The following is a 15,734-nucleotide window of genomic DNA, read 5'->3' on the forward strand; positions in this document are numbered from 1 at the left end:
CTGTTGCAGCAAAAATGTGGGAATGAAAAATATAAATGAGGCGAAAAGGTTGGTTTGTTTTGAGAATGTATTTTTAAGAATTAATTCAGATTTCCGGTCGACTTGCTCGTATTGTGGACTATTTGTTCATACTGCTGGTTTAAAAAGTGGTATGTTATGTTTGTCTTTTTTGGTTTTCCATTTATTCAATCTTGCAAAAGTCTCGGAAATCTTCAAAGTTGGTTGGTTTTTTAAGCATGATGCAAATATATTAGCTTTATCATATGAGTCTTATTTTTCTCTTTGCTTAATATTATATTTTGCTGTTGAATTAAGAAAGGGACCGATAACGCCCATGTGGAAAATTTGCAATTTAAAGCATCTTAAAAATGAATGTTAATCCTTTTGTTCAGCAATGAAATATTGAATGCACTGAACTATAATTAGCTTGTTTAAAAAGATGAACTGAGCTAATAATGGTACATGACACTTATGTCAAGCTTTAAATGTAAGAGAACATCCAACACAAAACACTGACTTTCATCTGTCATCACATTCCCTCAAATGCCACAAATTAGCTCTGTGGAAATTATACATTATTTAGAAATTCCTGTCTTTATCTGGCTGGTGTCTGCATCAACAGACACAAGATAAAACACGTATTGTTTTAATTCACAAGCCGTTAAATAAACAGTGGAGGAAACAGGACGCAATTAAATTAATTGTTGACACAAAACAGATTTAGAAGTTGATATTTAACAGAGGGTGGAATGTTCAGTACATCTTGGGAACAGAGTCAGTGTAAATATGTCTGTGATTCCTTCAGTGGAGGCTTTAAAAAAAAAAAGGGGAACTTCTTCATGTGTTTTGGGAGAAACAGTCGTTATCAGGGATGTGTGTATATTTCTTCATAGTGAATTGTCGCCGTCGTTGTCAGTGAATCACATTCTTGTCACTGGTCTGCTCCGACATCAGTGGGATATGAGGCAGATCACTCCTCGCTGAGGAAATATCAACAGGGACTTAATTTGTCCTCAGAAAGATCCTTTGTGATGTCTGTGCTGGAGGAGAAGAGATGTCAGAGATGAAACCTCCCCGGGCTTATACACTTACATGTCTCCAGCAGCTGTCTGTGCACACAGATATCTGAGCTCTCATTTACCACCATCCAGTCTTTTATTGAATAAAAAAAAGAAACTGTATCATTTTATTGTCACTCTTAGAGATTTTTTTTACATTACTATTATCAAAATCATGTCACACTGCCTCCTAACAACAGTGCTGGAGTAAAAGTATATTTATCTAAGTAAAACTTAGACTTGATCATATCTCACATTTTCTGGCCTGAGCCTCAAGCACCAGTGAATATGTTTTGTTTTTAAGATTATTTCATTGAAACTAGGTCTGAAGGGAATTAAAGAAAATCATTTCTAATTAAGAAAATCTGAGAAATAAACATATTTTGTGCATCAGATAAAAAAAAGTTGAGCTCTTTATCCCGATGTCATTATTAAAAATCTATTAATGTCACACAGGCTCATAGATCAGTCACTGGAGACCTTACTGCAGCGGCCGCAGGTTCAGTTCCGACACGGCCCTTTGCTGCAAGTCTCCTCCGCTCTCTCTCTCCCCCTAACTGTCCTAACAATAAAAGCCTACTGCCCACAACCTTCCTTATAATAAGAAGAAAAGAAACATTTACCACTGGTTCTCAGGTCCACAGCAACACACCTGCAAGATTTAAAGTAGATCGGATTAGCTGTTGCTGAGAAATTTGGAATTCAGGCAAAAAGATAAAGATTCCTCCATTTATGATAAGAGGAAATTACACAACAATACATGGAATGGTTTTACAAAATTAATTCCACCTTAAAAAACTACAATTATTCTGCCTAATATTACTGTCACACATATGGGAATTTATCTGCATTGACTACTTTTGATATATTGTATTAAACAGTATGATGACAGTGATACTCTCTAGTTACCACAGGAATATATACATGACTGTGTATATGCTTTTATATCTTGACAGGTAACATATAAATACACTGGTAGTACACATTAGTGCCTGGTCTTATCTTAAAAATTAGCAAAAGCAAGTAAATATTAAAGTAGTTCTGTCATATATTAATTTACAGAAATGTTTTTTCGATCAGCAGCTGACTCTTACATGTGGACTGAATTGTTGCACAGCAGCGTCTTGCACAGCAGTGCAAAAATCCCTGAAATGGATCCATGTGGGCTTTTCATGTTCGACACACATCCGATCGCGGGTTGGACCCTGACGAGCAGCAAAGCTCCCAAACCTTCCCGGTGTGTGTGTGTCACGTTTCTTCCTGCCGGCCCGAGCCCCAAACTGGGAGGACGAGCGAGCAGCTGTCTGCAGGTTATCAGGCCAGAGGACAGATCATCCAGGCACCGTACATCCAGCTGCTGTGTATGTGTGTGTGTGTGTGTGTGAGTATGTGTGTGTTTGCATCATCTAATTAACGCAACCACACATTACGGGAGTGTGTTGTTCCAGATCATTTGCGGCACGGTTTAAGGAAACACTTTCAGAAATACGTTTTTCTTTCTTTCACTCACTTAAACTCTCTACAACCCCAAACACAGTGAAGGCAGGGGACACCTAATAATATATTTGTTTTCCTTTTCTCTTGTGGCTTTGGAAGTTAATCTGATTACTTTTGGTTTAAAAGTAAACTCTTCTCGTGTAGACTCCCCGTGGTGTTTGTTTAAAAGAAGGAGACAGAGAGGTTGTGACGGTTCTGTCCTGTTTGGGCGAGCGCCGGAGGTGACGGCTGAAATCTCCTGAGAGTTCTGGAACGATAACAGTCTCTTTGTCAGAGCATGTGACCTCCACTGACCCTACAATAGACAGGACATTTCTATTTGATGGAACTGTCGACGATGGTGACAGTCATTTGTCACTGGGGGGGGGGGGTTAGATATTCAGCATATTCCCTGCTGTTGTCGGAAAGCACGATGGGTCTTCGTTTTCAGATCATTTGCAAAGCTCTATTTTCCTTATCTGTGTCTTTATCACCGGGGGAGTGAAGCGGCGGCAGCTAGAACAAACCCAGCGTGTGGATTTGGAGCGAAAGTGGCAGAGATCAGTTGCTCAAGTGTCTCTTTAGAACAAATCGAGGCTGTGACCGACATTGCTCAATTACCGGGCTTATCGTGAGTATGTCGGGCTTAACCTCAACCTCCTGCTCCGCTGGTTGGATTTTCCCTCTAATTAGCCGAGGGAAGGCCGCCTCTGCGCCGCTACGCGAGGCTGAGGTCAGTCCATAGGAGCTGGGAAACATTCAGAGAAACCAATTAAAACACACTCACACAGACACAGAGCTGAGGCGCCCGCGTTTCCGAGGATATGCGGGAAACAGCGACGGCCGACAAACAAATCAGATTCCTGTTAAATTCTGCAGCTGGAGGTTGAATGCAGCTTTTTGTCATTTCACACAGTTGGGGTCCAAATTACAGGGGTGTTGAAAAGCTGTGGGTAAGCTCGGCTCCATCCCGCTAATTCAATTACACTCGTTTTAAAGGTATCACTTCACACTTGTTTTTACTGCTCACCTGGGGGCAGTTAACAGGCGACTCACTAATCCGGCCTGAAGCCGCTCACTTCATCGAAAACAGGCCAAACTTATGAGGGTGGAAAACTGAAGTCTGTCTTCACATTAATTATCAAAATAAAAGATCAGCACATGATAACTCAGCTTTCCATATTGTGCTGGATAAAGTTTCAGGTTTGAATATTTCCCCCCCTCTTTTTGCTGATATTTGTAGTGATTAAAATTCTTATGTCATTCTGATTTCAAGCGTGTGTGCATGTGTGCTAATGTGTGTGTGTGTGTGTGTGTGTGCACAATGTTCCTCTTTGCTACTATTACCTCGACCAAGGTAGAAATGGTTTCACCCCGGTCTGTGTGTTTGTTTGTTAGATAGTTTGTCAACAGAATTACACAAAAACCTTCTTTTGTTTTGGGACATTTGTATCCATTTCCCAGGATTAATTCATGGATCTTGTCGAAAAGGCATATTTAGGCGACTGATATCTATGAGGGTGTGGAATTTGGTGCAGCTTAATAGAATTTAATGTGACCATTGGGCTTTGGTGGAGGTTTGTGCTCGACTGAGTGCCAGTCTATTTAAGCAGTGTTATTATAGTGGTTCTCTTGTAAAGAGAAGGCAGGTAACTGAGCGCAGTGTTTCCTCAGGTGTGTCTCCTACTGTTCCCCTGTCTTCACTTTTAGACGTGTGACTAATGTAGTGCCACGTGATCAGGGTTTTTTATAAAATGCAAGGAAAAAATTAAAAAAATAAAACTCGTACCACATATTTAGTTCTCTGCCGTTTTGGATGTGATGGACTAGTTTTAACTAAATGCTCAGGTTTATTTTTCAGTTTCCACAAGGAATGATCTCAGCGGTGGCTTGTGACCGACATGTTCCCTATCACTGTGGTCCAGTTGAATTTTGCTTTGTGATACATGAGTTTTAATTGTGTACACTGTACTGAGCCGTAACAGAGATATTGTGGTCCTGTTAAATAAGCCGATATTATCGACAGGCGCAGTCATTTTAAATGCTGAATCTGTGTTTTATCTGCAACAATCTAATTAATCCTGTGCAAAATTCAACAGTTAAATATTTGGGAGATTAACTGGTTTTGGCTGAATCTGAAAAAAACAATTAAATGCTAAATTTGTTGTAGCAAATAGCAAAGAGTCATAATTATCTTTAAGTTAATTATTAGCGTGATAGACAATAACGAAAGGAAAGTAGTAACTCCACGTGAATGGATGACATCGTGTCTGAGTGACAAGCAGGTGTTGAACAGCGCTGCAGTAAAGCTGATGAATCACATATCGATTTACAAATCTGTTGTTTTTAATTAAATGTGCCTTAATTTGAACGAAGCAGCGGTGATTTCATTTTTAAAACAGTCCCCGTGCCAACAATAACAGTTTCCTGTGATTCCCTCGCTCCCGACAGAGTGACGGGTCCTGTGTGAACGAGCTGACATCATGCCTGGTGTCAGCCAGGTTAGATAAAGTGTTTCTCACTCGTCTCCATTATCTGAGATAATATCCTGCCTTCAAACACAATGTGGCCTCCTGCCCCACACCTTCACATCCAGGTCGTATTCTTTCTCTACAATAACCAAAATGCCTCCCGGGTAACAATAGTATTCTTCTCACCAGAGCCGTTTGAGTCCGGTGGGCTAGAATTCCCCCTGTCTTTACTTTTAGGTGGGTGTGAAACAATCATTGCAGTGTAACAGAGACATGGCTGCAGGTCTGAGGCCATGCACTGATCCTGCAGCAGCTTTAATCCTCCATTATACTGATCCCTGTTACCTGCGGGCAAAGCTCACAGATAGCTTTCACCGGCCGGGGCCCACAGCTGGGATGACAGAGCCGGCTCCGGTTTTCCTGACACACTGACACAGATTGTTTGAGAACAGGGACACATTTCATACATTGTGTTGAAAAAAACACAACACTAAAAATCACAAACTACATGTAAAGAAAGTCTTCTGCACTTTTATCTTAACACCGTCTTTATAAATCAACAGCTCTTTGCAGAGACACACTTTCAGGTTGTGGCTGTCCGTGGGCCTCGGAGGGGGCGGGGGGGTTTCCAGTGAAGCAATTACCTGCTCTGTTGTCTAAAAGACTAAAAAACATGACTCATGCAAACGTGTATATCTAGATAAAGACAACAATGAAAACATCGGATCTGTGTCACTTTAAAGTAAAAAAAGAAATTGTTCTAAATCCAGACAGGTTAGGTCCACAGGACAAAGGAGTAGAGAGGGTTCGCTTTGACCGAAATCCACAGAAAGTGTTCTTATTTTCACTCAAAATATCTCAATATCATCTTTTGGTCTCATGGTTTTAAAAATATATAGTTTTTAGCGCAAGAGCGAATCAGGGTCTTAGGACCAACAGTCTGCCACAGGGAGGGAGAACAAGCAGAGAGACATATCGCTAATTAAACCCCTGCTGCTCTGCAGGAAAGAGAAACAGCCGGGAAACCAAGTCACTGCTGATAAGGCACAGATATTCAAGTGTGTGTGTGTGTGCGTGTGTCTGTGTGTGTGTGTGTGTGTGTGTCCTTATACTGTATGTGTATTTTAGAAAAGATATTGTAATTAGGTCCTTGGAGTGGAGAGAAGGAGTCTCGGGGGTCCCAAAACAGACACACACCCAGAAAACAGACACACACACACACACACACACACACACACACACACACACACACACACACACACACACACACACACACACACACACACACTGAAGCTCGAACACTAAATGCACACAAGCGCACACACCAGTGAGAGGCCAGGTTCAGGGATGCTGGGGGGAAAGTAGAAGCTGCCCCTATGATGGGCAGATGATGAAAGACTGTGAAGAGGAGGTGCAGAAAACATGGACAGATGAACCAGGGAGCCCCAGTTGGACCCAGATAACCCCCATTTCCATACGTGCATCCACACACACATACAGTACAGTATGCACCTACACACACACACACACAGCCACAAACTGTATTAGAAGTGTTGCTGTTAATAATGCATGAGTGTGTCTGTGGTGGTGGTGGAGGACCGGTGTCTCGGACGGCGAGCTTTAATGAAGTTGAGCGTGTCTGCCTCACTCCGCTGCGAGAGAGTCATGAATAAACATCAGCCGGCTAATTAAACTCAGCTCCGGCAACTGTACTCATCAGTAAACAAGCGGCAGCGATGGAGGGCTCTCGCACACGCTCAGAGGGACTTGGCAGAAAGGGAGGAATTGGTAATACCAGGCCTTCGCTTTCTGGCGAGTACAGTATACGGACTCTGGAGAGCAGGAGAGGAGAAACAGTGAAAGGAGCAGGGAAGCAATATAGTACGACACAGAAAAAAGACGACAGGAGAGAGGTGAAGAGAGAAAGGGACGAGAAAAGGCAGCATTGTTGGACCTCATTCTCGTTCTGAGACAAGTTCAAACTCTCTTGGCTTCCCTTCGTATCTATTAGTGGTTCTTTTAGTCCGTTTTAAGTCAATAAGTCAATAACGCAGATTCAGTAAAACAATCATCACAAATCAACAACCACATACGCTTGTTTGTCGATAAACAATGAATTCCGATTTTGCCTATTTTTATTAAAACTGATTTAAACGTTTTGCATCCTCCTCTGTTTCCTCCGCAGCCTGCAACTGTAACCTTCACGCCCGGAGGTGCCGTTTCAACATGGAGCTGTACAAGCTGTCGGGGAGGAAGAGCGGAGGAGTCTGCCTCAACTGTCGCCACAACACGGCCGGTCGCCACTGCCACTACTGCAAGGAGGGCTACTACAGAGACCTGTCCAAACCCATCTCACACAGGAAGGCCTGCAAAGGTACAGTGCTTTGTGTTCTTTGTGTTCTTTGTGTTTTTTTGGCCACCTCCGTCATGTTTTGTGATCATTTCAGGTGGCTTTTACAGAAGTTGAAATCAAGCGATACCGAGAAAACTTTTTAAATACGTGTTTTGCAAGAAGCCATATAAGAAAAACTGTATTATTCTACGTATGTGTGGTTTAACATTTACCGCTTTTCAAAAAAATCCTCGGAATATAGAGAGACATACACACAAGTCTTGCTCACTCATTACAAGCCACTACATTATTTAGGTCTGAAACGAAACAGTTTTAGATGAATTACAGGAAGTGTGTGTGTGAGGGGGGGGGGGGGGTCGGCAGCTTCAACATTCCTGAGCCCGTCTCACCGTCGTCTCCCTCTGTCAGCAGAGATGAGTTGGTCTGTTGGGATTGTGGAGGTCGCGGCGGTATGGAGCGGCTTTGGGCCGGGCGTTCCCTCATCGACACTCCAGTTATTTGGCTTCATTCGGGCGGGTTAAGGAATGACAGGACAAGCAAAACAAACAGAGCCGAGGTGTGAAGTGATCCCCGCCTTTGGCAGGTCAGAGACGAAGAGCGGTTGCAGGGGGCTGCAGAGGAAAGGAGGAGAGGAGGCATAGTCAGGTTGAGAGAGAGAAAAAGGGGAGGGGGGGGGGAGAGAGAGAGAAGGGGAGGAAACAGGAGGGACAAGGGGAACACGCCCCCACGCAGGTGTGCTCGGTGCTCGCCATTGCCTGCCATCAGCCCTCACCGTATACTGGTGAGGGTCAAAGAAAGAGGGGAGGAAGAGGAGGAGGAGGTGTAGAGGGGGGGAGCGGGGCGATAGAAAAGAGGGTATGTTTTCTCACCTCATTCTACCGCTGCAGGGAAAAGATAACAGGAGCTGAATCCCTGTGCAAACAAGCCCGGAGACACCTCAGAATGTCGCTCCACACACACACACAGCCACACACAGACACAAACACACACACACACACACACACACACACACACACACACACACACACACACACACACACAAACACACACACACACACACACACACACACACACACACACACACACACACACACACACACACACACACACAGACACACCGACCTGATTGAGGGTGTATGAGTGCCCACTTCCAAAAGGCAGTGCACGAGAAAATATTAGCTTCCTGCTGACAGGCGGGGCCCGAGTTTTCTCACATCATTCACCAGGTAGTAAATAAAGAAACTGACCAATCAGTCAGTTTGACTGAAGACACGTCTGAGGAGTCACACATCTGCAAAAGGAAAGAGATGAGAAGCTAATCCATCAGTTTGTTTTCCCCCTTTCCCTCGCTTGGAAAAGTAAAGTTCTTTCCCATGATGCCACACCGAGTGGCGCCGTAGCAAAAACATTTGTCAGAAAGAAACTCACACACGTTGCATTGAGTCTCATTAAATTCCAGACGTCCAGCAACCATTTCCAGTCTCGTTCTCTGCATGCACGCAAATCCATAACAAACCCCCCCCCCCCCCCCTCGACAAATGCATCCCACTTGTTCGCCCCTGCAGCCCGCTCATGAGTGATACTCCTAAACTGACATTAACACCTTTCCGTGGCTTTGGGCCCATTCTCCTGTCGAGCAGGAATGCAAACAGACATTCATCACGCCGGAGCGTTGTGTATCATTAACCCTTATCCTCTGCTGTGTCTGAGTTAATCGTGGAGATTTAACCTCTTTCCTTTTTTGTTGTTGTTCAGCCCTTCTCATGTGTCCAAGACTTGATTCTTTCAGCATCTCATAACTCACCTTCATGGGGGTTAGTTTCTCACCGTGGAAAAGTTCGATGCCTCAACGTCCTGCTGTGCATTTCTCTATAGACATTAGCGATATCTGTTTCTTTGCATTTGCAGACAAAGGATACAGATGACAAAATATTATTGCAGAACACAGAAACACAATCCCTAATTAGTAAGATGTGTAACTACAGCAAGTGTTTGCATCTTTTTTTTTTCTCGGCCCACACGACCTTCGTTTTACAAAATATCTCCGTCCAGACGAGAACATAAAACGACAAACGCTGAAACGAGCATGCCGGGCCAGTAGGTGGCCATAAATTCTACATCTACGATCCATCAAATACCAGAGAAAAACACTGTGCTCCATATAATATTGAGCGAGGCAGACACCTGTACTTAGACGTTGCAGTGTTAACCAAATTTAAGTTGTTTTCAGACATGACCTCCGGTTAAATTCTGGAGAATTGGCTATGAAGTTTATCCAGAGTCTGCCTTTCACACATGCACAACACAGCGGGAGGTTCACGCCTTCACAGCAGCTACAAATCTTATCATTTTGGCGTCTGTCGCGTGTTAGAAGCGTTAGCTAACCCTAACCCAACTCAAAGGGAAAAGTTTGTTTTGCTAAATATCTGCACGAGGGCGACAGGGCGTAAAACAAAAGAGCTCAGTGTCAGGCAATGTTCAGTCACTTTGGAGCATATATTTAATATCGAGGTGAGAATATTTTCAGTTTCCAACTTTATAAATATGATGTCTAACTGGTTTATACAAATTTTTCTTCTGGACTGTTGGTTGAACAATTTGCCATTTTTTCAATATGGTATCATTTAGACCAATTTAATAAATACTCGCTAGCGTTATAAATAAAGAAAATAGTGATTAGTTGCAGCTTTAATCATTTCTCTGATTAGTAAAAACAATGTCAGTGTGTTACGTCAGCTCCATAGACCCTGAATATAATATCATAACAATCAGATGACAATAGTCTTATTGTTATTTGATAATTACAGCACCGCGGGCTCATAGCAGGAGTGTATTCATAAACAGAATCATCTCAACCACACCAGAGACTCACTTCTGACTCCCTCAGGTTCTCTGCTGCCTCCCGAGCAGCTGAAGTTTAAACACGTTTCATTATCATTTATGAAATTGTCAGCTCACCCAAAGGTTTTTGTTCAATTTAATCTGTGAAATTTGCCAGAGTTTTCACGCAGCTCTCGCAGGCCGCAGAGCGATCGCCGTCCAAGTTCTACTGAGGGATTCAGTTACATCAAAACACAGCTACAATAAAGGCTTGTGGTAATTACCCCCCCCCCCCCCCCCAAGATGACAAATGATACAAAGCATGGACTGTTTCTTTAGCCAATTAAAACATTTTTGCAAACTATATTTGGAAAGTTACAGGTGACGACTTCAGGGTTGCGTGTCATCGTATTTCATGAACTTAAAGTTACCACACAAACACCTTTAAGCGATAACTCTCACTGCCAGATTCTCTCCGTTTTATCACATCATAAGTCAAGATCATTCAGTGAAACCTAAACTCTCAGAACCAATGTCTGTCCGCTCCCCAGGCGACGTGAGCACTGCACTGCAGGGACGACAATTAAAGAGGTTCGGTTATTTATTGAATTCAAAAGAGAGAGAGAGGCCTTTCGCTGTGCGCTGTCTGAGCGCGAGCAGGTCGAGGAGCACAAGAGTTTGCTTTTATACGTGTAATACAATCCTCCACGAGAGCAGCTCATTTCCATAGGGGCCATTACGAGTGAAAGAGTGCAGCGGCTCATCCACCGCAGAGGAGGCCGGGCCCGGTGGCTGCATTTACACATTTATAACTTCACCACTCATTGAGTAAAGAGTGTAAACACAGTATATACGTCGCAGGCGGCTCGTTTATATGTTGAACTGTTTGAGTTTGTTTGATGAAGAATAGCGTGAGTTTTACTTGAAGAGGTGGTGAGATTTAGACGCAGCAGACCAGGTGGTCTTTCACTACTCCTGACGTGTATCTGAGATAACAAATGTCGCTCTGCACTGATCACCAGGTAGAGTTTGATCAGCTGAGTGTCGTCCCTGTTTGGCACCCTGGTGCTGATTGGCAAAGCAGTGGTGGATTTAGGGTTTTTATTAAATTAGGGGCCAAAAGGGGGCTGCAATTTAAACAGAGGGGCCAGTTATATGTCCAACATCTATATACAATTCCCAATTCAGTAAATTTGTTTACTGTTAGCTCTACATCATTGAATATATTTTGAAAAATTGTTCAATGTTCAGGCCCATTTTCTTTTTTTCAAATTGTCATATCTACTGTTAACAAGTGCCCCCAGGCCCCAAACATTAAATCTGCCTCTGTTTGAATCCTAGAAAAGCCATTTCCAGACATAAATGCCTGAGAAAGTCCAGACCCGACTGTGCAAACATTTTTTTCCTTTCACATATGAACAACACAGCAAGAGATTCTCCGTTCAGATGCGTTCACAGCAGCACAGAAACCTCCTGAGAGTTCACGCGAGACGTGGTGCTGTTTTTTTTCTCAGTTTTGCGTCCTTCACATGTTCGAAACGTCATCAACACGCCCACTCACTTGCAGTAAATCTCCTGCTGCTGTTTCTACTAGGGGGGGCTGGCAGGAGTATCCGCAGCCTCTCACATTTGCAGAGCTCAGTTCATGAAGAGAAACCGAAGCAAAACATTACGTGACTTTCTTAAGAGCCCATGTTGATGTGAAGGCAACAATAACTACACATGAGATCTTAGGACTCTATTGAACGCTGCGCTCGATTACTCCTCCTCATCTAAACTTAATAAAGTCAAGCTTGATTGGCACTGGTCCTGTGACTGATGGATCAAATTCAGGCCATCACATTCGAATCTGAACTTTAACCATCGTATAATTACATCGGCGAGTGGGATGATGAGGAACATATTTTGCATACAGAGGGAAATTAGGCTTTGATTGAGCGACGGTCTGTTTCAATCAGAATAACATGCGAAAAAAATCCCTCCCCTCAACCCCAACATATGTCTTCCATTGACACAGTAGGGTCTTTTTTTTATTGACCACATATAAAATGCTCAGGAATTATAAAATATTGTTTTTCATGACTTCACTTTTTAGCTTTGGATTCCTCAAGGGTGCGCCGATTTCAGCGTGTTTTCAATTAGAACACACACACACACACACACACACACACACACACACACACGCGCGCGCGCGCGCGCACACACACACACACACGTCTATGTGCTGTGTTGTGCATCAAACATCCTTTGCAAAATAACAAACTCACATCCAACATTTTCAGGCGCTGCCGGTGGCCAAGAACACAAGCGTCCGGGCCTTTGCAGCCCATTACGCCGATCAAGACGCACGCCCCCCGTTCGATAAACACGTCCTTTAGAGGAGCTGTTTATGTATAGAGCAACAGCCCTATAATGTTGTCTCTCTCTGCTCTGCAAAGACACTCGTGCAGCAGCACAAACCTAATTATAATAGAAGACAGACTGGAGCGGAGCTTGGCTTCACTCCAGGACCAACTCCTTACTGGCACACAGCGCTCAAACCAAATGTGTGGGTGGGGTGGGGGAGGGGGGGGGGGGGGGGGGGGGGGGGGGGGTGAACGGAGTGCAGACTTCAAACAACAGCTTTATGGTAAATGATTGGCAGAGTGGCAGAGTTCAAAATTCTCAAATTGTGCAATCTCACACTCGAGCCCGACTGTCTGTCTGTGAAAAGGCAGAAAGACATTATTCAAGCACCGAGAGATTCTGACAGTTATACATGATGAATACTTAGGATTCAGATCTATCTAGTTGGGGAAAGACAACAGCCCCCTCCTCCTTATATACCCACAATGACACTTGTTATTATAAACTTCTGTCAGTTTTCCTTGCTGGACATGTTGGGACGAAAAGGGCCTCTTGCTCTCTAGTCCCTATATCTCCCCGAACCATCTGGAGTAGCCATGAAGCACAGCACACAGCCACTTAACCGCTAAGTGGACACACACTTCAACCAGAAACTCTGGCCCCCCCCCACCTCCCAAGTAAACCACTACTTTAGCCAGCAGGTGGGTCATCCAGCCAGAAGGTCAACCAATGTCATCTGACCGGACAGTGAGTCAGTCGCTGGCCCTGCAGGTCGAAGAGGAGGACGAGGACGAGAGGGAGGCTTCCCACCTGTACACCATGTGCCGTGCACCTTGATTTACTGGCAGGCTTCGAGCCTCTGAGCTGTGGTTACGGGCAGATGCTCTTAAAAATATAACCCGAGCTTTCTGAAGCTCCGAGCAGAAATGCACTTTGCCCTCCTGCACCTCAAACTCCCCCTGACCTACTCCGAAAATGTACAGGCCTGCGGACGTGCTGGGCAGGCCTCCAGCCTGTTTACTGGGCTTCCTGAGACTGCACGTGTGTGTGTGTGTGTGTGTGTGTGTGTGTGTGTGTGTGTGTGTGTGTGTGTGTGTGTGTGTGTGTGTGTGTGTGTGTGTGTGTGTGTGTGTGTGCCGTTTCTCCCACTGAGCTAGACACGGCTAAGCAATGAAAGCGCTGACAGATTGGTCTGATAAAGGTGATAATAGAAACACACACTTTTAAGGAGGCTTTCTGTGTCTGATAAGGAAGGACAAGTAGCGGCATATGTTCACACACACACACACACACACAGAGAGTGAGATAAGAGCAGCAACAGAAGCTGAATCACAGGAAACAGCTAATATAGATAAAAGTGAGAGAGAGAGAGTGTGATAGAGTGACCTGCTGAAATGTGCAGCCTCCAAATAAATTCTGAACTTAACCTGGAGGATAGAATGGTCTTTTTGTACTTGTCCAAATATCTAACAACAACTACACGGTATCACATTACCAGTTGAAGCAGTCTTTTCCCCTGAGGCTCGGTGGAATATGGATCTCCTAGAAAGCTTGTCTCTCTCACAGAATAACAACTATAGCGACACTCAAAAAAGGTAAAGACCATGTTGCAGTTTAAGATAAATAAAATTCACATAAGCTGCTATCAAATGTCCGAGTCAGTTGCTCTGGACATTTTCCAGAACTTTTCCCTGAATAAAATGTCCGGAAAATGTCCGAGCTTCTAATACGCGACGGACACAAAACTGAAAAAAAACAAAAAGAGTACAATTATCACAGGAACATGCAGCAGATGCAGGAGGAAAAAGAGATACCACATTGTAGACGAGGCTAATGTCAACTTGGACGCGCAACCAGATTTGGGAGTTTTGGGGCGATAAGGCTCGACCCAGGTGTCGATGAGCTCTAAATGAAAACACTGTGCTTTCCACTGCAGAATTTATACATCATTTCCTGCCTCCTGTTGTTTGTGAATGTATCTGACCCGCACAATCTCCTGCTGTGTTCTCCATACTCTGCAAAACGCCCGGACCCAATTTTTGAAGACATTTTCTGGAGTTCATGTCTGAAAACAGCTAAAGAAACAGAGCATCGGGATCAGCTGGGTCATTACTTAGATAAACATACAGTAGAAACCTGTGGGTGTGATGTTTGCATAAAGCGTCTCTATTAATTAAAAAACTGCCTTTGAAATCGCACACATTAAAACCTAATTGCATTGTAATGGGCTGACATGAGCAGATTGTTTTGTACTGTGGGCTGAACAGTCTGTGTGGTTACGAACAGAACGGGCCAAACCACTAAATACTCCCACAAACCTCAAAGTGCATAATTCATCCGCGTCTCTGAAGGCTTTCATAGTGACAAGTGACACAACACAGGGGAAAAAAACCTTCAGGGAGGCGCAGCGAAGGAGCAGAGCCGACCAAACCCCGAGGATTAAAAGTCAACATCACTGGTTTTCCATATAGGACATAAACAGAAAATATAGCATGGACTGGATGAGGAATATAGTGGTGAGAGTCTGGTGACAAACAGTGATTTGGGTTTTGTAGGTAGTAAAGACATGATGACAGATTATCATGACCGCCCTGGTGTGGATTAGACTGTCTGGATTTACTGTAAGGACTTTTGTAGAAGATCATTCGTTCAACCACCTCTCTTTGCCAGAGTCACAACTATTTATATCCAGAAACAGATGAAAAGAAACAAGACGACGTCTCAGACGACTATTATTCAACAGCGACTTCAGACCTGACAGGGGTTTGGCCGTGATGTAAGTGAAGGGCTGGGGGCAAGCAATTGGAAAACGGTTACATTCCCGAAGCATATGTGTTTGATAGACCCCCCAGTCTGGGAGGAAGGGTGACACACGTTTCGGGCTCTCGTTCAAAGCTCGGCGTTAATCGGAAACAGGGAATTAGGATTATCCTCCATTATTTTATCATTTGGTAAACATGCACAACCCATTCTCTTTACCTCACATGCACAGCTGTGGTCCCACAGATCGCTCACATACTGGCATAAACTGCTTTCAGGCGCGCTGAACTCCGGACATTTTACTGACATTTTCCAAAGGAGCTGTATGTCGGAGCGCAAACATCCGAGTCAGGAGTTTCTGAGGGTTTCCTCCCACCCCCCTGGTAAGATGTCCGATTGAGCCCATGTGAAAATAAAACAGGAAGTAGTCCATAGAAGTTAACCCCAAGC

At 44.0% G+C, this 15,734-nt stretch overlaps 1 protein-coding gene across 6 annotated transcripts in view; it reads left to right on the forward strand.

Moving 5' to 3' along the window:
• The window catches only part of ntn1a (netrin 1a), a 62,907-nt gene that overhangs the window by 25,542 nt on the left and 21,631 nt on the right, over window positions 1-15,734 (forward strand). For all 6 annotated transcript variants that reach the window (XM_034593377.1, XM_034593395.1, XM_034593362.1 and 3 more), the window contains exon 3: window positions 7,191-7,379. In XM_034593377.1, coding sequence (XP_034449268.1) covers window positions 7,191-7,379 — 189 coding nt within the window. The remainder of the gene's footprint in view (window positions 1-7,190; window positions 7,380-15,734) is intronic.

Source organism: Hippoglossus hippoglossus, chromosome 1 (genome assembly GCF_009819705.1).
Source record: "Hippoglossus hippoglossus isolate fHipHip1 chromosome 1, fHipHip1.pri, whole genome shotgun sequence".
NCBI lineage: Eukaryota > Metazoa > Chordata > Actinopteri > Pleuronectiformes > Pleuronectidae > Hippoglossus > Hippoglossus hippoglossus.